The sequence below is a fragment of the Salmo salar genome, chromosome 08 (assembly GCF_965601325.2).
Source record: "Salmo salar chromosome 08, fSalSal1, whole genome shotgun sequence".
Taxonomy (NCBI): Eukaryota; Metazoa; Chordata; class Actinopteri; order Salmoniformes; family Salmonidae; genus Salmo; species Salmo salar.
This window is the reverse complement of record NC_138298.1, coordinates 33,360,121-33,381,587: the sequence shown is the minus strand read 5'-3', so window position 1 is coordinate 33,381,587 and position 21,467 is coordinate 33,360,121. Positions and strand designations below refer to the sequence as shown.

General features: G+C 42.9%; 2 protein-coding genes across 8 annotated transcripts in view; one reads left to right on the top strand and one right to left on the bottom strand.

Moving 5' to 3' along the window:
- Positions 1–3,076, top strand: part of clgn (calmegin) — a 30,021-nt gene extending 26,945 nt beyond the window's left edge. Inside the window, exons 11-15 of one of the 4 annotated variants that reach the window (XR_014393097.1) lie at positions 84–200; positions 436–595; positions 751–902; positions 1,206–2,078; positions 2,295–3,076. Coding sequence is in view for 3 of the 4 variants with exons in the window: in XM_082978604.1 (XP_082834730.1) it covers positions 84–200; positions 436–595; positions 751–902; positions 1,206–1,292 (516 nt within the window). In the remaining variant the exon portion in view is untranslated. Of the gene's footprint in view, positions 1–83; positions 201–435; positions 596–750; positions 903–1,205 lie in introns of all 4 variants that reach the window. The other 3 variants (XM_082978606.1, XM_082978605.1, XM_082978604.1) reach the window with 3 other exon arrangements.
- A 426-nt stretch (positions 3,077–3,502) lies between these two features.
- LOC106598460 (short coiled-coil protein B) lies at positions 3,503–17,538 on the bottom strand. Of its 4 annotated transcripts, none has more exons than XM_082978607.1 (4): positions 17,238–17,538; positions 9,039–9,110; positions 8,805–8,885; positions 3,503–5,451 (listed from the first exon to the last, which is right to left on the bottom strand). In XM_082978607.1, the coding sequence occupies exons 1-4, from the start codon at positions 17,305–17,307 to the stop codon at positions 5,309–5,311; spliced, it is 366 nt and encodes a 121-aa protein (XP_082834733.1). In that variant the 5' UTR covers positions 17,308–17,538; the 3' UTR covers positions 3,503–5,308. The 4 variants fall into 4 exon arrangements, with proteins under 4 accessions (XP_082834733.1, XP_082834734.1, XP_045579055.1 ...); XM_082978608.1 differs by having other exon boundaries at positions 8,805–8,882; XM_045723099.2 differs by lacking the exon at positions 17,238–17,538 and adding an exon at positions 10,068–10,210 and having other exon boundaries at positions 8,805–8,882.
- Between the last annotated feature and the right edge of the window lie 3,929 nt (positions 17,539–21,467).

Here is a 21,467-nt window from a genome sequence, read left to right as displayed (position 1 = left end):
AGACACACTTTTTATATATTTCCTCACTGAATGTTCATTCACACACAGTTATATTTGCTTAATATCACCCCCCCCCCCCCCAGCCGGGTGTGTTTTCCCAGTTGACCATGGCAGCAGAGGAGAGACCGTGGCTCTGGGTGGTCTACATACTGACTGTTGGTCTGCCCATAGGACTGACTGTTTTATTCTGCTGGCCCAAGGTAACACACCAACACTATGGACTTGTGGTGTTTCCTGCTCTGTCTGTGTGTTTGATATTCAATTCATCTTGTCATTTTCACTATACAGCCAAACAACACTCCTATATATTGTTCTTTGCAATTTAAGAGGCTATTTATCTATCTAACCACCAGCTCATTGTCTGACTCTCTCTCTCCCTCTGACTCCTCTTTCTCTGATTCTCTTTCTGACTCTCTCTCTGACTCTCTCCTACAGAAATCAGATGATGACTATGTGTACAAGAAGGTGGACCCACCTAAACCCGATGTAGAAGAGGAGGAAGAGGATGATGATGAAGAAGAGGAGGAGGAGGAAGAAGAGGAGAAGGGAGACCAAGCAGCTGAGGCCAAAGCTACTGAGAGTCTAACACCTGCAGGTCAGAGAGAAGACATGAGATCTCTCTCGCCTTCTCTCCTTCCCACTCTTTCTCCCTCTTCCTCCCCCTCTCTCTCCTCACTTGTTCTCTCTTCCAGATTTATTCTTCTCTTTTCCTTAGTTAATATTTCCTCTCATTCTCCTTTTCTCTTTCAGAAGCGAAGAAAGAGAAGGCGGAGGAGGAGACTGGGGCAGCTGGAGGGGACAGTGTAGAAGATGAAGAGGAAGATGAGGAGGAGGAGGACGAAGGAGAGGAGGAAGAAGAGACCAAGTCCAATGAGGCAGCATCGGATGATGTCAGTGCTGAGGTACTCTGTTAGTTTTCTGAAAGATCAAAATGTCCTCTACAATACTCAGTTACACATTTGACCCTCTGAAACTCTGGCTTCACCCTAATTATCTCTTCTTCCTCCAAGTGTGCACTTGTTCACTTCCCTTCACTGAAATGACTGGTGTAACAAATATGGTGGAAACTCCCACGAGAACATGCCTCCACCAATCCAATGCTTTCATATTTGTGGGAAGTAGTGAACAAGTGCACACTTCAGGAGAAAGTAGACATTGGGACACCTTGTCTTTCATTCATCCCTTTTTCATCCCTCCTTTCCAAGCAGAAGGAGGAGGCAGACGAGGGGGGCCACAGCGTTGGCGACGGACACAAACAGTCTGTGAGGAAGAGGAGGGTACGGAAAGACTGATGAAGACCAACGACGACAAATGAAGCCTTCTCTCTCTCTCTCTCTCTCTCATCTCTGCATGCCCTCTGGTGGTCCTAGTGACCAAGATACTACCCCTCCTCCTCCATCAGTCGAATGACAACCATCCCCCTTTCCTTCTCATCTTCCTTTGTTCTCTCTATCCGTTACGCCTCTCTCTAAGGCCATCAAGGCTACCCTGACCCCCCAACCCTCCTTTCTTCCAAAATGAATACTATGCCCCCTCATCTTCTTCCTCCTTCCCCCCATCATCTTCATCAGCTGCAACTTTCTAACCCCCCCCCCCCCCCCCCCCTCTTCAGCTTCCAGTCTTCCTGACTATAGTTCCTAGTTCTGGTTTATTGTTGGCATTTGTTAAGCTTCAGAAGTATTTTTTTATTCAAACTAAAGTTAAAAGGCAGCTCTCTCTGGCTTGTGTCTCAAATGACACCCTATTCCCTGAAATAGAGCTTTGGTCAGGGTAGTGCACTACATGGGGGGGAAATAAGGTGTTAAAAAGTAGTGCACTACATGGGGGGGAAATAAGGTGTTCAAAATTAGTGCACTACATGGGGGGAAATAAGGTGTTATAAAGTAGTGCACTACTTGGGGGGAATAAGGTGTTCAAAAGTAGTGCACTACTTGGGGGGAAATAAGGTGTTAAAAAGTAGTGCACTACATGGGGGGAAATAAGGTGTTAAAAAGTAGTGCACTACATGGGGAATAGGGTGGTGAGAGAGAGTGAAGACCTCTATAGCCATGTTACTGTATTGCTGCTGTGTGACTGAAGTTGCCATGTTTCTCCAGCCTGGTCTCAGATCTGGTTGTAGTTGGAGTCAATTCCTCTGACTATTATTGTGACAATATTTGGCTCTAAAATACAAACTGTGCATCCCAAATGGCACCCTGTTCCCGTTATATTGAACTACCCTATGGGCCCTGGTCAAAAGTAGTGCACTATATAGGGTGCCTCTGGTCAAAAGTTGTGCACTATATTGGGAATAGGGTGCCATTTGGGACTTACATATACAGATCTGGGACCAGTCTTAAAGTTTTAGTAGAGAGACAGACAGAAGGATATTTTAAGACAATAAGGCGCCTTACGTCAGGTTTAAGAAGGTTATACATCTACTTTAGATTCATAGTGTTTGTTTTTCATTAACTTATAAAAGGAAGTTCATAATATAATATGTCAGTTCTTTGTGTTATTTAGTTTTTTACTAAATTATATGGATTTAAAACTGAGGATTGAAAATCGGCACTGATAAAAATGTATCTATTTATTCATTCTCGTTTGAAACTTCTCCCTCTTGTTCATTTTAAGGCTAAATTTAAAACATAAGAAAATATTACAATGCAGTTTTTTTGTCTTGAGTGAATTGAAATGTTAGGATGTTTGAAAAAATATATATATTATAATAATTTGTAGTTAGTTTTACCACTGTTTTGCTTATTGTGAGCCTACGTCAGAACAAACAAGTTGTTTGCCCAAAGTCGGCATAAAACCCTCTATTCTCCACCCGAGGGAGGTGGGTATTCCCAAATATCCTAACTCCGGTTCCAGAATGAATTACAAACAATTCTGTCTTGTATGGAAAGAGATGTGCAGATTTCTGCGTTTGTTCTGTTTTCTCTCCAGCTTTTTCTAGTAAATGTTTTCTGTTCTCGTCCGACAACCAGGCATATTTCCCTGTTTCCAATAAGTTGCAAATTGTACATTGCTCTTGGAAAATTAAATATTTAATACAAAAACAGTCTTACTAGTTTGTTGTAAGCCTGGTCCCAGATCTGTTTGTGGTCTTGTCTCATTTCTGTCATTGTCAAGGAGTTGGTATAACACTATCAAACAGACTGGCTCTCAGGCTAACTTGTCATGGTACTGTTTCATTTCCATGAAAGGTGCTGAGTCATGTGTATGATTAACTATGACTAGTGTTGTACTAGGCTGCTCCCCTCTTGGGGCCAAACAGAATTCACCTAAGTAGTTGTCTGAAGTGTGGCCTTGAAAAGGAACATCACCCTCTGGATCGGAACAGCATTCTTGGCTTGCACTGGAACAAAGTCTACTCTGCTGTCTAGAGAACCTATAGAAACTAATCAAGATCTCTCACTAAGGATGCATCTCACTTGTCAAGAGGTCTTATATCCTTCTCTTGTCTCCTTCACTCTCCTTATTTCCATTGATAGTTTCACTCCCGACTCGTACAAAAGCATAACAAGTATTTTTTTTTATTAAAACAAAAGTGTTAAAAGGCAACATAGTCATAGAAGCTCTAAACTTCTACACACCAGGCAGTTAGTTCCATAGGATGTGTGTAGACATTATCAACATGCCTGAAGGAAAAACTAAGGTGGATGTCCCAAATGGCACTCTATGTAGGGAACAGTGGACGACTTTTGACCAGGGCCCTATAGGCCCACAGTAGTGCACTAATATAGGGAATAGAGTGCCATTTGGGACTAACAAGAGTCCGTGGAGCATACAATATAATACCATTTAACATATTACAAAATAAAAATACTATTTTATATTGAAATAAAATTAAATAACGTGATGCATTGAAGTGCAGTGGAATCATCTCAATATTCCCTAATCTATTCCTTTAGCACCTGGAACCAATAGAACCTCAAAACTCTGATCTCTGTACAACTGAGTGTTGTGATTCTTCCTGATTAATTAGGCATTTAACCATTTTATCCTCTATTCAAATAGAATTGAAACTGACCTAGCTATCTCCTAGCCAAAATCCCAATCACATCCCTGATAAAGGTTCTCATAGAATTTCTTGCTGTACCCTTACCTTATTTCTCTCTACTATAACCAGCCTCGGGCTTCCACAGTCCATTACCATCAGCAGCTCTGTGTTAATGCACTGACAGAACCTTCCGGAGTGTTCTACAGCCTGAGTGTTCTAATCAATACCACTCAAGGCTCTTAACTGTAAAAAGCAGAGCTCTCTTCTGTCCTCCCTGACTCTGTCCTCCCTCCACCATCATAGGTAAAGGAGGCCGTCTCACCCTGTAGTGTAGCTTGACCCTAGTCAAGGGTTGCATTCAAGATGGCATCATTTGTTATGTACAGCATAACACGTTTACTGTGCTTTTTCCTTTACCTACTGACTTCACACAGCACTCCATGGTGACGATATGAATTAGGAATCCCATTCCTAGTGGAATGAGTAGCATACCAGTAGTACTGCTTAAAAATACATCATACAGAATCATATTTCATAATGTTTGTGTTGATCAATAAGTGGTGGAAATTAACAATTAAAAAACATACTTAGTAACCTTTCGACCAATCAATCAGATGAGAGATAAGTCGATGGAATGTGTTAATATTATATTATTGAATGACATTGACATGTCATTCAATATGTTTGATTCAAATTTGGGGCCAGGAGTTTGGCCATATTCATATACAACAAGTCCAGTTTCCTTCCAGATCCAACCAGTATTAACCAGTCATCAAAATAAAAAAAGGTCTGATGTCAAAACTCATTACAGATGCAGTTGACATGACAACAAAACAGTATTCTAAAATAAGATGAATTCTAAAACCGTTAAATCATGTCTGGGGTTTGATGTTAGGAGGGTAAAAAGAGGTCAAACAACAATGTAAACTGGACTCTTAGGGTTGGGGGTGTGGTTGGAGTGTAGGGAGGATTTTGGGGTCTGGAATTAGAAGTTGCCCCTAACCACAGATCTAGGATCAGACTACCCTACATAGTACACTACTTTTAACCAGAGCTCATGACATCCTATTCCCTACATAGTGCACTACTTAGGAAATAATCTGCCATTTGGAACACGTCCATATCCGTCCCTAGAACTGTGGTTACAAACAGCATCTACCTCCTCTGCTGTCACTTGGGAGAGGAGATGTTGCAGGTAGCCTGAGTGCCAGTCTGTTTGTGCTATCATGCCTACGGTTTGTGTCATCCCAAACATGGAGATGGCACAAACAGATCTGCTACCAGGCTATTGTAGGGGGTCTCACTCCCCTTGGTCGTCATGGGTTACTTCCGTTTGCTCTTGTTGTCGGTGGTTTGGAACACGCTGGAGGCCGACATGAGGTTCTCGATGTACTGGCCTAGAACCTGGTTCTCCGACTTCAACTTCAGGTTCTCCTCTTTGACCGCATCCACACGTGCTGAAAGGTCTGGAATAACAGAGGTACGGAACTTAGAACTAGACAGACCACGTCCTGACAGGTCTGGAATAACAGAGGTACGGAACTTAGAACTAGACAGACCACGTCCTGACAGGTCTGGAATAACAGAGGTACGGAACTTAGAACTAGACAGACCACGTCCTGACAGGTCTGGAATAACAGAGGTACGGAACTTAGAACTAGACAGACCACGTCCTGACAGGTCTGGAATAACAGAGGTACGGAACTTAGAACTAGACAGACCACGTCCTGACAGGTCTGGAATAACAGAGGTACGGAACTTAGAACTAGACAGACCACGTCCTGACAGGTCTGGAATAACAGAGGTACGGAACTTAGAACTAGACAGACCAGTGTTTCCCCTAGATAATTATTTTTAAGGCTGAGTTTGACAGGGGAGGCCACCCCGCCTAAGTAAGTAATGATAGATGAAACGCCGATACAGAAACAGAAGCCTCCTGATAGCTTATTCCACATCAATGCCAAATACTCCTCCCTCCCAGACTAGACTGAATGTTTTAGATTATTCCACATCAATGCCAAATACTCCTCCCTCCCAGACTAGACTGAATGTTTTAGTTTATTCCACATCAATGCCAAATACTCCTCCCTCCCAGACTAGACTGAATGTTTTAGATTATTCCACATCAATGCCAAATACTCCTCCCTCCCTCCCAGACTAGACTGAATGTTTTAGTTTATTCCACATCAATGCCAAATACTCCTCCCTCCCAGGCTAGACTGAATGTTTAGCAGCACCAGACTGCTGTATTATGGTCGATTTAAACATCCCAAATGGAACCCTATTCCCTACACAGTGCACTACATTTGACCAGGGCCCATAGGGAATAGGGTGCCATTTTGGACAAAATCTTAAATCCATCCGAGTCAGGAAGGGAGTAGCTGTATTAGCCTCACAGAGAGGATGAGAGGGTGGCTCAGTCAGAGTAACACACTAAACTGTTGGAGATAGAGTGGACAGATACAATCAGAGACCCATTTAGGAGCTCCATTAACACAACTGGAGCGTCACTGATAACCTCACTGACAGAGAGGAGATACATGAACACACCTTCCACTGTAACAGAGAGAGGAGATACATGAACACACCTTCCACTGTAACAGAGAGAGGAGATACATGAACACACCTTCCACTGTAACAGAGAGAGGAGATACATGAACACACCTTCCACTGTAACAGAGAGAGGAGATACATGAACACACCTTCCACTGTAACAGAGAGAGGAGATACATGAACACACCTTCCACTAACAGAGAGAGGAGATACATGAACACACCTTCCACTGTAACAGAGAGAGGAGATACATGAACACACCTTCCACTGTAACAGAGAGAGGAGATACATGAACACACCTTCCACTGTAACAGAGAGAGGAGATACATGAACACACCTTCCACTGTGTAACAGAGAGAGGAGATACATGAACACACCTTCCACTGTAACAGAGAGAGGAGATACATGAACACACCTTCCACTGTAACAGAGAGAGGAGATACATGAACACACCTTCCACTGTAACAGAGAGAGGAGATACATGAACACACCTTCCACTGTAACAGAGAGAGAGGTGTGTAACAGATATGTGTGTAACAGAGAGGTGTGTTTCCTTCCAGTGTGTGTAACAGAGAGGTGTGTTTCCTTCCAGTGTGTGTAACAGAGAGGTGTGTTTCCTTCCAGTGTGTGTAACAGAGAGGTGTGTTTCCTTCCAGTGTGTGTAACAGAGAGGTGTGTTTCCTTCCAGTGTGTGTAACAGAGAGGTGTGTTTCCTTCCAGTGTGTGTTACAAAGATAGATGTTTCCTTCCAGTGTGTGTTACAGAGAGAGAGGTGTTTCCTTCCAGTGTGTGTTACAGAGAGAGATGTGTGTAACAGAGAGAGATGTGTGATTCAGAGAGAGATGTGTGTTACAGAGAGAGATGTGTGTTACAGAGAGAGATGTGTGTTACAGAGAGAGATGTGTGTTACAGAGAGAGATGTGTGTTACAGAGAGAGATGTGTGTAACAGAGAGAGATGTGTGTTACAGAGGTATGTGTTACAGAGAGAGATGTGTGTTACAGAGGTATGTGTTACAGAGAGAGATGTGTGTAAGAGAGAGATGTGTGATTCAGAGAGAGATGTGTGTAACAGAGAGAGATGTGTGTAACAGAGGTATGTGTTACAGAGGTATGTGTTACAGAGAGAGATGTGTGTTACAGAGAGAGATGTGTGTTACAGAGAGAGATGTGTGTTACAGAGAGAGATGTGTGTTACAGAGAGAGATGTGTGATTCAGAGAGAGAGGTGTGTTACAGAGAGAGATGTGTGTTACAGAGAGAGGTGTGTGTTACAGAGAGAGGTGTGTGTTACAGAGAGAGATGTGTGTTACAGAGAGAGATGTGTTACAGAGAGAGATGTGTGTTACAGAGAGAGGTGTGTTTCCTTCCAGTGTGTGTTACAGAGAGAGATGTGTGTAACAGAGAGAGATGTGTGTAACAGAGAGAGATGTGTGTTACAGAGAGAGATGTGTGTTACAGAGAGAGATGTGTGTTACAGAGAGAGATGTGTGTTACAGAGAGAGATGTGTGTTACAGAGAGAGATGTGTGTTACAGAGAGAGATGTGTGTTACAGAGAGAGATGTGTGTTATAGAGAGAGGTGTGTGTTACAGAGAGAGTTGTGTGTTACAGAGAGAGATGTGTGTTACAGAGAGAGATGTGTGTTAGAGAGAGATGTGTGTTACAGAGAGAGATGTGTGTTACAGAGGTATGTGTTACAGAGAGAGATGTGTGTTACAGAGGTATGTGTTACAGAGAGAGATGTGTGTAAGAGAGAGATGTGTGATTCAGAGAGAGATGTGTGTAACAGAGAGAGATGTGTGTTACAGAGGTATGTGTTACAGAGAGAGATGTGTGTTACAGAGAGAGATGTGTGTTACAGAGAGAGATGTGTGTTACAGAGAGAGATGTGAGTTACAGAGAGAGATGTGTGTTACAGAGAGAGATGTGTGTTACAGAGAGAGATGTGTGATTCAGAGAGAGAGGTGTGTTACAGAGAGAGGTGTGTGTTACAGAGAGAGGTGTGTGTTACAGAGAGAGATGTGTGTTACAGAGAGAGATGTGTTACAGAGAGAGATGTGTGTTACAGAGGTGTGTGTTACAGAGAGAGGTGTGTGTTACAGAGAGAGGTGTGTGTTACAGAGAGAGGTGTGTGTTACAGAGAGAGATGTGTGTTACAGAGGTATGTGTTACAGAGAGAGGTGTGTGTTACAGAGAGAGATGTGTGTTACAGAGAGAGATGTGTGTTACAGAGAGAGATGTGTGTTACAGAGAGAGATGTGTGTTACCTTCCAGTGTGTGTTGTAGCTCCAGCACCTGGTTGATGAGCCTCGTCTTCTCCTCCATCTCTACCTGGTTCTCCATGTCTCCTGACAAACACAACAAACTATATTACTGGACACACACACTATATTACACACAAACACACAGTATATTATTGAACACACACATGTAAACAATCAGACAGCATCAGACAGACTGACAGACACAACCAGAGGATGTGTTGTTGTTCATGGCATTACCATCCATGTCACAGTTCATGGTGAAGTCCTCCTTGTCCTGTTTGGTATGCAGGACTGCAGTTCCTCTGTCCACTGTACGTAGACACACACACATATCAAGGTGAGCAAAAAATATAGTTAGCTACAATCATATGATTTTTGTTAAATAAAAATGTAGAACTAGGTAAGTCAATTAAGAACAAATTATTATTTACAATGATGGCCTACCCCAGCCAAACCCTAAGCAGGATGACACTGGGCCAATTGTGCGCCGACCATAAGACTCCCAATCACGGCCGGTGGTGATACAGCCTGGAAACGAACCAGGGTCTGTAGTGACGCCTCTAGCACTGAAATGCAGTGCCTTAGACCACTGCGCCACAAGGGTCCAAAACAACGTAACATGTGCGGGAAATGGCATTGCAGGAGCACTGCCATCTCATTCAAAGTGACCTCATCTGTCTCGATCTAAAAAACGGTTAGTCTCCAACTAACGGTCCCCAGTTAACTCCTCGACCTGTCTAACGGACTATTCATTCAAATAACGCGGATAAAGGTAGCACACTAGATAAGTGAACAACAGTACTGTACGTTAGCTGGCTACCATCATCCAAATACCCAAACAAGAAGACAGAGGAAGCCATAACAGGCCAAGATGACAAGTGATGCTAGCTGGCTCTCTAGCTAACGTTACGGTAGCTAAACAACAACACACCCATGACCAGGCAGCTAGCTAGCTGGTAAGTTAGCATAGCGGCAAGCTAATGTTAGCCACCTAGCTGTTTCATACGATATGCTAACATTTTACAGAGAAGCAAGAACACCGAGAAGAAAACGACTACTGTAGCTAACTACCGGCTGTCAAATTAATAACCGCGATATTATGTTAGCTTATGTACATTGCTAACTCGTAGTTAATCAGAATGCTTGTTACAGTACAGTAGCAAGTTAAACAGCTAAAATCTCAGAAATCTGTCAAATCCGTACATCTCAACAACTACAAGCCTAGCCACGTAGTGTCGTTATATTTCTGAAATGTCAGTCACTTACCCTTCGATATAATAACAATATTGTGTGGATAACGTTATTAGCTGCTAGACGACACTGCGGATTTCCATGTATGACAGTCTGCGACGGGACGTCCTCACACACGTTCACATTAGCTGGGTGTAGGGGTCGGCGCGGCCGATAGGGGGAGCCAGCGGCGCGGCCGATAGGGGGAGCCAGCGACGCGGCCGATAGGGGGAGCCAGCGGCGCGGCCGATAGGGGGAGCCAGCGGCGCGGCCGATAGGGGGAGCCAGCGGCGCGGCCGATAGGGGGAGCCAGCGGCGCGGCCGATAGGGGGAGCCAGCGGCGCGGCCGATAGGGGGAGCCAGCGACGCGGCCGATAGGGGGAGCCAGCGGCGCGGCCGATAGGGGGAGCCAGCGACGCGGCCGATAGGGGGAGCCAGCGCAATGCACACAGCCACAGGTGGTGTCAAAATAATGACGACATTTATTGGGCCCCTAACAATATGCTTGTATGACCTCATTCCCTCCTCTTGTCTACTTGCTCCTTCCACTAGATGTAGACTAGTAGTCTGATGAAGGGAAAACGTGAAGGACATTTGATATCTGATAGGTGTGGCAGCACTGTGTGCGTCTGTATGTGTGCTTTGATTGTGCAGGTTGTATCTGTTTGGGTGCACATGCATGCGTGAGTATTCCATTTAATTTGTATTCTGTTCTTCACTATAGTACAGCACTGCAGCTCTGACAGTCTCTCGGTCACTCCCTTAGTGGTGAACTACACAGGCTAGCGGTGCAGCAGCAGTTGGCAAGGCTAGACCAGCTGTAACACACACACACACACTATACCCACCATATCACAGCTACCAGGATCAGTGTGCTTGGTTACTCTCTGCTCTGTGCTCCACTTTGAAGGGTTTATATGTCTCCTTCTGTCTGCAGCTAAGACTAACCCAGGTGAGGCTGTTGCTTGGCCAACCCTACCCAGTCTGTACCTCCAGTCCTAGGGTTCTGTAGCTTATTCAATGTTCTGTAGCTTATGGTACCTCTATGTTCTGTAGGTTATAGTACCTCTATGTTCTGTAGGTTATGGTACCTCACTGTTCTGTAGGTTATGGTACCTCACTGTTCTGTAGGTTATGGTACCTCAGTGTTCTGTAGGTTATAGTACCTCTATGTTCTGTAGGTTATGGTACCTCTATGTTCTGTAGGTTATAGTACCTCTATGTTCTGTAGGTTATGGTACCTCTATGTTCTGTAGGTTATAGTGATTCTATGTTCTGTAGGTTATAGTACCTCTATGTTCTGTAGGTTATAGTACCTCTATGTTCTGTCGGTTATGGTACCTCAGTGTTCTGTAGGTTATGGTACCTCAGTGTTCTGTAGGTTATAGTACCTCTATGTTCTGTAGGTTATAGTACCTCTATGTTCTGTAGGTTATGGTACCTCTATGTTCTGTAGGTTATAGTACCTCTATGTTCTGTAGGTTATAGTACCTCTATGTTCTGTAGGTTATAGTACCTCTATGTTCTGTAGGTTATGGTACCTCTATGTTCTGTAGGTTATAGTACCTCTATGTTCTGTAGGTTATAGTACCTCTATGTTCTGTAAGTTATAGTACCTCTATGTTCTGTAGGTTATAGTACCTCTATGTTCTGTAGGTTATGGTACCTCTATGTTCTGTAGGTTATAGTACCTCTATGTTCTGTAGGTTATAGTACCTCTATGTTCTGTAGGTTATAGTACCTCTATGTTCTGTAGGTTATAGTACCTCTATGTTCTGTAGGTTATAGTACCTCAGTGTTCTGTAGGTTATAGTACCTCTATGTTCTGTAGGTTATAGTACCTCTATGTTCTGTAGGTTATAGTACCTCTATGTTCTGTAGGTTATAGTACCTCTATGTTCTGTAGGTTATAGTACCTCTATGTTCTGTAGGTTATAGTACCTCTATGTTCTGTAGGTTATAGTACCTCTATGTTCTGTAGGTTATAGTACCTCTATGTTCTGTAGGTTATAGTACCTCTATGTTCTGTAGGTTATGGTACCTCTATGTTCTGTAGGTTATAGTACCTCTATGTTCTGTAGGTTATAGTACCTCTATGTTCTGTAGGTTATAGTACCTCTATGTTCTGTAGGTTATAGTACCTCTATGTTCTGTAGGTTATAGTACCTCTATGTTCTGTAGGTTATGGTACCTCTATGTTCTGTAGGTTATAGTACCTCTATGTTCTGTAGGTTATGGTACCTCAGTGTTCTGTAGGTTATGGTACCTCTATGTTCTGTAGGTTATGGTACCTCTATGTTCTGTAGGTTATGGTACCTCTATGTTCTGTAGGTTATAGTACCTCTATGTTTTATAGGTTATGGTACCTCTATGTTCTGTAGGTTATAGTACCTCTATGTTCTGTAGGTTATAGTACCTCTATGTTCTGTAGGTTATAGTACCTCAGTGTTCTGTAGGTTATAGTACCTCAGTGTTCTGTAGGTTATAGTACCTCTATGTTCTGTAGGTTATAGTACCTCAGTGTTCTGTAGGTTATAGTACCTCTATGTTCTGTAGGTTATAGTACCTCTATGTTCTGTAGGTTATAGTACCTCTATGTTCTGTAGGTTATAGTACCTCTATGTTCTGTAGGTTATAGTACCTCTATGTTCTGTAGGTTATAGTACCTCTATGTTCTGTAGGTTATAGTACCTCTATGTTCTGTAGGTTATGGTGCCTCAGTGTTCTGTAGGTTATGGTACCTCTATGTTCTGTAGGTTATAGTACCTCTATGTTCTGTAGGTTATAGTACCTCAGTGTTCTGTAGGTTATAGTACCTCTATGTTCTGTAGGTTATAGTACCTCTATGTTCTGTAGGTTATAGTACCTCTATGTTCTGTAGGTTATATACTGCTCAAAAAAATAAAGGGAACACTTAAACAACACAATGTAACTCCAAGTCAATCACACTTCTGTGAAATCAAACTGTCCACTTAGGAAGCAACACTGATTGACAATACATTTCACATGCTGTTGTGCAAATGGAATAGACAACAGGTGGAAATTATAGGCAATTATCAAGACACCCCTAATAAAGGAGTGGTTCTGCAGGTGGTAACCACAGACCACTTCTCAGTTCCTATGCTTCCTGGCTGATGTTTTGGTCACTTTTGAATGCTGGCGGTGCTTTCACTCTAGTGGTAGCATGAGACGGAGTCTACAACCCACACAAGTGGCTCAGGTAGTGCAGCTCATCCAGGATGGCACATCAATGCAAGCTGTGGCAAGAAGGTTTGCTGTGTCTGTCAGCGTAGTGTCCAGAGCATGGAGGCGCTACCAGGAGACAGGCCAGTACATCAGGAGATGTGGAGGAGGCCGTAGGAGGGCAACAACCCAGCAGCAGGACCGCTACCTCCGCCTTTGTGCAAGGAGGAGCAGGAGGAGCACTGCCAGAGCCCTGCAAAATGACCTCCAGCAGGCCACAAATGTGCATGTGTCTGCTCAAATGGTCAGAAACAGACTCCATGAGGGTGATATGAGGGCCCGACATCCACAGGTGGGGGTTGTGCTTACAGCCCAACACCGTGCAGGACGTTTGGCATTTGCCAGAGAACACCAAGATTGGCAAATTCGCCACTGGCACCCTGTGCTCTTCACAGATGAAAGCAGGTTCACACTGAGCACATGTGACAGTCTGGAGACGCCGTGGAGAACGTTCTGCTGCCTGCAACATCCTCCAGCATGACCGGTTTGGCGGTGGGTCAGTCATGGTGTGGGGTGGCATTTCTTTGGGGGGCCGCACAGCCCTCCATGTGCTCGCCAGAGGTAGCCTGACTGCCATTAGGTACCGAGATGAGATCCTCAGACCCCTTGTGAGACCATATGCTGGTGCGGTTGGCCCTGGGTTCCTCCTAATGCAAGACAATGCTAGACCTCATGTGGCTGGAGTGTGTCAGCAGTTCCTGCAAGAGGAAGGCATTGATGCTATGGACTGGCCCGCCCGTTCCCCAGACCTGAATCCAATTGAGCACATTTGACATCATGTCTCGCTCCATCCACCAACGCCACTTTGCACCACAGACTGTCCAGGAGTTGGCGGATGCTTTAGTCCAGGTCTGGGAGGAGATCCCTCAGGAGACAAAACGCCACCTCATCAGGAGCATGCCCAGGCGTTGTAGGGAGGTCATACAGGTACGTGGAGGCCACACACACTACTGAGCCTCATTTTGACTTGTTTTAAGGACATTACATCAAAGTTGGATCAGCCTGTAGTGTGGTTTTCCACTTTAATTTTGAATGTGACTCCAAATCCAGACCTCCATGGGTTGATAAATTGGATTTCCATTGATTATTTTTGTGTGATTTTGTTGTCAGCACATTCAATTATGTAAAGATAAAATTATTTAATAAGATTATTTCATTCATTCAGATCTAGGATGTGTTATTTTAGTGTTCCCTTTATTTTTTTGAGCAGTGTAGTACCTCTATGTTCTGTAGGTTATAGTACCTCTATGTTCTGTAGGTTATGGTACCTCTATGTTCTGTAGGTTATAGTACCTCTATGTTCTGTAGGTTATAGTACCTCTATGTTCTGTAGGTTATGGTACCTCTATGTTCTGTAGGTTATAGTACCTCTATGTTCTGTAGGTTATAGTACCTCTATGTTCTGTAGGTTATAGTACCTCTATGTTCTGTAGGTTATAGTACCTCTATGTTCTGTAGGTTATAGTACCTCTATGTTCTGTAGGTTATAGTACCTCTATGTTCTGTAGGTTATAGTACCTCTATGTTCTGTAGGTTATAGTACCTCTATGTTCTGTAGGTTATAGTACCTCTATGTTCTGTAGGTTATAGTACCTCTATGTTCTGTAGGTTATAGTACCTCTATGTTCTGTAGGTTATAGTACCTCTATGTTCTGTAGGTTATAGTACCTCTATGTTCTGTAGGTTATGGTACCTCAGTGTTCTGTAGGTTATAGTACCTCTATGTTCTGTAGGTTATGGTACCTCTATGTTCTGTAGGTTATGGTACCTCTATGTTCTGTAGGTTATAGTACCTCTATGTTCTGTAGGTTATAGTACCTCTATGTTCTGTAGGTTATAGTACCTCACTGTTCTGTAGGTTATGGTACCTCTATGTTCTGTAGGTTATAGTACCTCTATGTTCTGTAGGTTATAGTACCTCTATGTTCTGTAGGTTATAGTACCTCTATGTTCTGTAGGTTATAGTACCTCTATGTTCTGTAGGTTATAGTACCTCTATGTTCTGTAGGTTATGGTACCTCTATGTTCTGTAGGTTATAGTGTTTCTATGTTCTGTAGCTTATGGTACCTCAGTGTTCTGTAGGTTATAGTACCTCTATGTTCTGTAGGTTATAGTACCTCTATGTTCTGTAGGTTATAGTACCTCTATGTTCTGTAGGTTATAGTACCTCTATGTTCTGTAGGTTATGGTACCTCTATGTTCTGTAGGTTATAGTGTTTCTATGTTCTGTAGCTTATGGTACCTCAGTGTTCTGTAGGTTATAGTACCTCTATGTTCTGTAGGTTATAGTACCTCTATGTTCTGTAGGTTATAGTACCTCTATGTTCTGTAGGTTATAGTACCTCTATGTTCTGTAGGTTATAGTACCTCTATGTTCTGTAGGTTATAGTACCTCTATGTTCTGTAGCTTATGGTACCTCTATGTTCTGTAGGTTATAGTACCTCTATGTTCTGTAGGTTATAGTACCTCTATGTTCTGTAGGTTATAGTACCTCTATGTTCTGTAGGTTATAGTACCTCACTGTTCTGTAGGTTATGGTACCTCTATGTTCTGTAGGTTATAGTACCTCTATGTTCTGTAGGTTATAGTACCTCTATGTTCTGTAGGTTATAGTACCTCAGTGTTCTGTAGGTTATAGTACCTCTATGTTCTGTAGGTTATAGTACCTCAGTGTTCTGTAGGTTATAGTACCTCTATGTTCTGTAGGTTATAGTACCTCTATGTTCTGTAGGTTATGGTACCTCTATGTTCTGTAGGTTATAGTACCTCTATGTTCTGTAGGTTATGGTACCTCTATGTTCTGTAGGTTATAGTACCTCAGTGTTCTGTAGGTTATGGTACCTCTATGTTCTGTAGGTTATAGTACCTCAGTGTTCTGTAGGTTATAGTGTTTCTATGTTCTGTAGGTTATAGTACCTCTATGTTCTGTAGGTTATAGTACCTCTATGTTCTGTAGGTTATGGTACCTCTATGTTCTGTAGGTTATAGTACCTCTATGTTCTGTAGGTTATGGTACCTCAGTGTTCTGTAGGTTATAGTGTTTCTATGTTCTGTAGGTTATAGTACCTCAGTGTTCTGTAGGTTATAGTACCTCAGTGTTCTGTAGGTTATGGTACCTCAGTGTTCTGTAGGTTATGGTACCTCTATGTTCTGTAGGTTATAGTACCTCTATGTTCTGTAGGTTATGGTACCTCAGTGTTCTGTAGGTTATAGTACCTCTATGTTCTGTAGGTTATAGTACCTCTATGTTCTGTAGGTTATAGTACCTCTATGTTCTGTAGGTTATGGTACCTCTATGTTCTGTAGGTTATAGTACCTCTATGTTCTGTAGGTTATAGTACCTCTATGTTCTGTAGGTTATGGTACCTCAGTGTTCTGTAGGTTATAGTACCTCTATGTTCTGTAGGTTATAGTACCTCTATGTTCTGTAGGTTATAGTACCTCTATGTTCTGTAGGTTAGACCCAGATTGTATGTGACTCTGAATTTATATGGAATGCAGGTAGTTCCTTGTCTGATTGTTCAGAATAATTATCTACAGGACTCAACAGAGTAAAAGGTGTTACACCTCGCTCTGTCTCTCTGGGGGAATGTGGCTTTACTGTGTGTGTGTGTGTGTGTGTGTGTGTGTGTGTGTGTGTGTGTGTGTGTGTGTGTGTGTGTGTGTGTGTGTGTGTGTGTGTGTGTGTGTGTGTGTGTGTGTGTGTGTGTTTATAGTTGACCTGAATACAAATAGAAAGTCCACCCACAACCACACCTGAATCCTGCCTCACAAGAAAAATCTCACCTCTGTTCTGCTTAAAAAGTACTTAACATCTGTGTTTGTGTGTGTGTGGGTTTCCTGGAAACAAGGGTGGCTTAACTTAGCCCTTTGGCTCAACGTACCCCACTCTCTCCTATAGGTGTGTGTAGGTGAATGGACAGAGCTACTAGCTTTGCAATTAAAGGGGAGTTTGTCTTACCTGTAGGTCTGTCATCAGCTAGGGAGATGTTAGTGAAACTCCCATCCTCTTCTTCCAGCTCTGCTTCCATGACCGGACTGGAGTTTTCCCTGAGTCACCCTTTTAGTTTATTTTTCTCTCTGGACTCTGGTCTCTAGCCTAAACATTCTATTCTCCCTGTCTGCCTGTTTTTCCCTACCTCACTCCTGCTTTCTTTCTCTCCTTATCGTTTGACTCTTTTCTCACAGTCCCTCTTTTTATACATTTGTTTTCTCAACCTGCTCTCTTTGTCTGTGTCACTCCCTTGCCTCTCCTTAACCCCCCCCCCCCCCTCTCTCTCTCTCTCTCTCTCTCTCTCTCTTTCTTTCAGCGCCCCGCCCTCTAGGACACCTGTTCCCGTCAGGCGGCTTGCTCCCTCTCCTTCTGAATTATTTATGTTGTCACGGTTACCTGCCCAGAAAACCTTGGTTACTGGACAGGCGGCAGGTGACACTAGTTTTGTCCTGGGAAGCAGTTGCTGATTGGCTCATAAAGGTTTCAAAGTTCAGGGAGAGTTATTTGTTGGTTGAAAAGAAACACAAAACACTCAAGTGCCATAAACACACACACACAGTCTTGTAGAGTTAACCTTGTGGGGACACACAATTAAATCCCATTCAAAATCCTATTTTCCCTAAATAGCATTTGACCTCGTGGGGACTAACAAAATGTCTCCAGTTGATCAAATGCTTGTTTACTATTTTTGTGGGGACTTCTGGTCTCCACAATAATAGTTAAACATGTCCACACACACACACACACACACACACACACACACACACACACACACACACACACACACACACACACACACACACCTTTCCCCATACTCACTTGGTCACACATTAACTAGAGAAGGGCACTAAGTACAGAGAGGTAAAGAGCCAGCAAACAGCTGCAACCTCTTTCTCCACTCCTCTCTCCCTCTCTCTCTCTCTCTCTCTCTCTCTTTCTTTCTCTCTCTCTCCCTTGCTCTCTTTCTCTCTCTCTCTCAATTCAATTTCAATTCAATTTAAGGGGCTTTATTGGCATGAGAAACATGTGTTAACATTGCCAAAGCAAGTGAAGTAGATAATAAACAAAAGTGAAATAAACAATAAAAATGAACAGTAACATTACACTCACAGACGTTCCAGGAAAAAGGAAACCGCACACTGCTCTTGAGAGTATCACTGATCTTTAATAAGCTTTACGTATTTGCCTCATGGCTTTTGTGATTTTTTTTTAAAAATTAGCACCCTTTTGTAGACCTAGCCCCACCCACATCCGTTCCACCATGGAAATGGGTTGGAGGTGAAGGAAAAACAAATAAGTGCTACCAAATATAACAATATGCATTTCATAAATATTCAAATAAAGTGTGTAAAACCACAATGAGGACATAACCTGCTCGGTAGGTCTTTCATTCATCATTGGGTACATCGTACGAAAAACATCAGAGTAATCTGAAATAGGGGCATAATTCATGTTCAAATTCACAACAACATACATAGGCATTTCATCATTAAGACCTTTAGGAAATAATGTCTGGAGGTTGAAAATCCCAAAACATTCTCTTTTACTCAGAGTATTATTAGTATCACCTCCCCTGTCTGATATCTTGACTTTCTCTACGCCACAAAATCTAAGGTAGAAATGTCATGCTTTTGGTCATTAAAATGTACTGCGACTGGATAATCCCTGTCGTTTCTCCTGATTTAACTTTTATGTTCACTGATTTTGAGAGAACGAGAGGTTTAGCCTACATAGCACAGCCCACACGGACATTTAATAATGTAAATAACATGGGTGGTGGAACACGTAATGTCATTTATTCAGAACCGTTTTCCTGTATGTGGGTGGCAGACATATTCACACTTCATCATGTTGTTGCACTGTGAGCATCCTCTACATTTATAGCTACCATTTGGTAGAGGGCGTAAAAGAGCCTGGCTGATTTTCTTTTGTAGCTGGCAGTGGGCATGGACCAATTTATCGCGACCTCTCCTATACACAATAAGTGGTGGATTTTTAAATTCAGCCGGCAAAGCTGGGTCCGATGATAAAATATGCCAGTGTTTCTTTACCGCATCTCCCACTTTTCGCGAGTTCAAAGTATATGTGGTTGTGAACATTACGGCGTGTTCTTTAGCGGGTCTTTTTTGTAACAGTTCATCTCGTGTTTTTCCCAATGCCAAATGAAGAGCTTCATCCACACATTGTGGCGAATAGCCTCTTAGAAACCTAGTGCGCATCTCCGCTGCTTTTTCTAGATAATCCTCTGTGGAGTGGCATATACAGCGCAGTCTGAAAAACTGGCTTCTAGGAAGTCCTCTTTTTAATGGCTCAGGGTGGAAGCTGTCCCCCTGTGATAGAGTATTTCTGTCCGTTTCTTTTCTATACAGAGTTGTAAACAGGGTTCCGTTTGATTTCTCAATCCACATATCAAGGTAATGACCACGTTTAGTGTCACATTCAATAGTGAATTTGAGATTGGGGTCAATGTCATTGAGTAGTGCCATAAAATCTGACTGCTTTTTCCCCGTTCCTTCCCATATGCAAATATATCGATACCACGTCAGGACTTTAATCAAAAATGTATTTTCGTTTTCATTATTAACAAAACGTTCTTCAAAAAGACCCACATAAAGGTTAGCATAGCTCGGAGCGAATGTGGAGCCCATCGATGTTCCATTCGTTTGGAGGTAGTATTCATCATCAAACCTGAAATAGTTATACTTCAAAACATATTCTGCCAGCTCTAAAATTAAGTTTGTTGGTGGATATTCATTAGTGTCTCTGTCTCCCAAATAGTGAGCTAGTGCTCCAGATTAGAGCATATTTCCCTTTGGAACACCTGTGTGGGATCAACACTCCGTTTTCTATAGAAACGTTCATTACTGAGTTCTCTCTGAATTTATTCTTTATAGTTTTCATAGTCTAAAACAACCACAGCACCCCCTTGTCTGCAGGTTTAATAACCAAAGATGAATCTTTCATTCATTCATTAAGTGCCTTTTCTTCTGTTCTAGTGAGATTCTTCTGAATGTGGTTTGTTTGTCTCGTATACACTGACATGGCTTCTTGTTCGACTAACCTACAATAGGTATTAATCGATGAGTTGTTAACCATGGGACAGAATTTGCTTTTGGGCTTAAAATGGGTACCAGTTCTTTGATTTGTTTCTAGGCTAGAAACAGTGTTTTGTGAAAACACACGCTTAAGTTTAATCTTGCGAAAGAATTTAAACAGATCTACTTTCGTATCGAATGATTTATCTGTACATGTAGGTACAAAAGAGAGGCCCTTGGATAAGACTGAGACTTGCGCGTCAGTAAGGTCTTTTTTGGAGAGGTTAATTACCGCGTCCTGCTGTAGCTCCGTGTCCACGGCCTGTGTTCCTGATCTCCTCTTTGACCGCTTGCTTCTCCTACATCTTTTATTTTCTTTCGTGGGGCCTTGTGTTGCTTCCGGGCAACAACAAAAAACGACAGTGTGCGATGGTAGCTGGAGTCGCTGTCTGTAGGGAATTCGCTGTCAGTGGATGCCTCTGTGTCCACGTTTCCATGTCCTCCCGCTTCTGCGTATCTGCGTCCCCCGATCAGTAGTGCGTCTCTACGTCGGCCTCTCCGTGCTCCTGTCCTTGGGCCTTCCCATGCGTACACCTGGTTGAGCTGGTAGTCCTCTGTGTCTCGCTGATATTCTATATAAGTCTCTAAATTTCCCAATGGACTGGTTGATCGTGTCGTCTATGGCTGTGAAATTAGGGCCTAGAATCTCGTCCATTACAACCTCATGTTCGCTAATCTTAACTTAAACATATTTTACTTACATTTACATTTAAGTCATTTAGCAGACGCTCTTATCCAGAGCGACTTACAAATTGGTGCATTCACCTTATGATATCCAGTGGAACAACCACTTTACAATAGTGCATCTAAATCTTTTAAGGGGGGGGGGTTAGAAGGATTACTTTATCCTATCCTAGGTATTCCTTAAAGAGGTGGGGTTTCAGGTGTCTCCGGAAGGTGGTGATTGACTCCGCTGTCCTGGCGTCGTGAGGGAGCTTGTTCCACCATTGGGGTGCCTGAGCAGCGAACAGTTTTGACTGGGCTGAGTGGGAACTGTGCTTCCTCAGAGGTAGGGGGGCCAGCAGGCCAGAGGTGGATGAACGCAGTGCCCTTGTTTGGGTGTAGGGCCTGATCAGAGCCTGAAGGTACGGAGGTGCCGTTC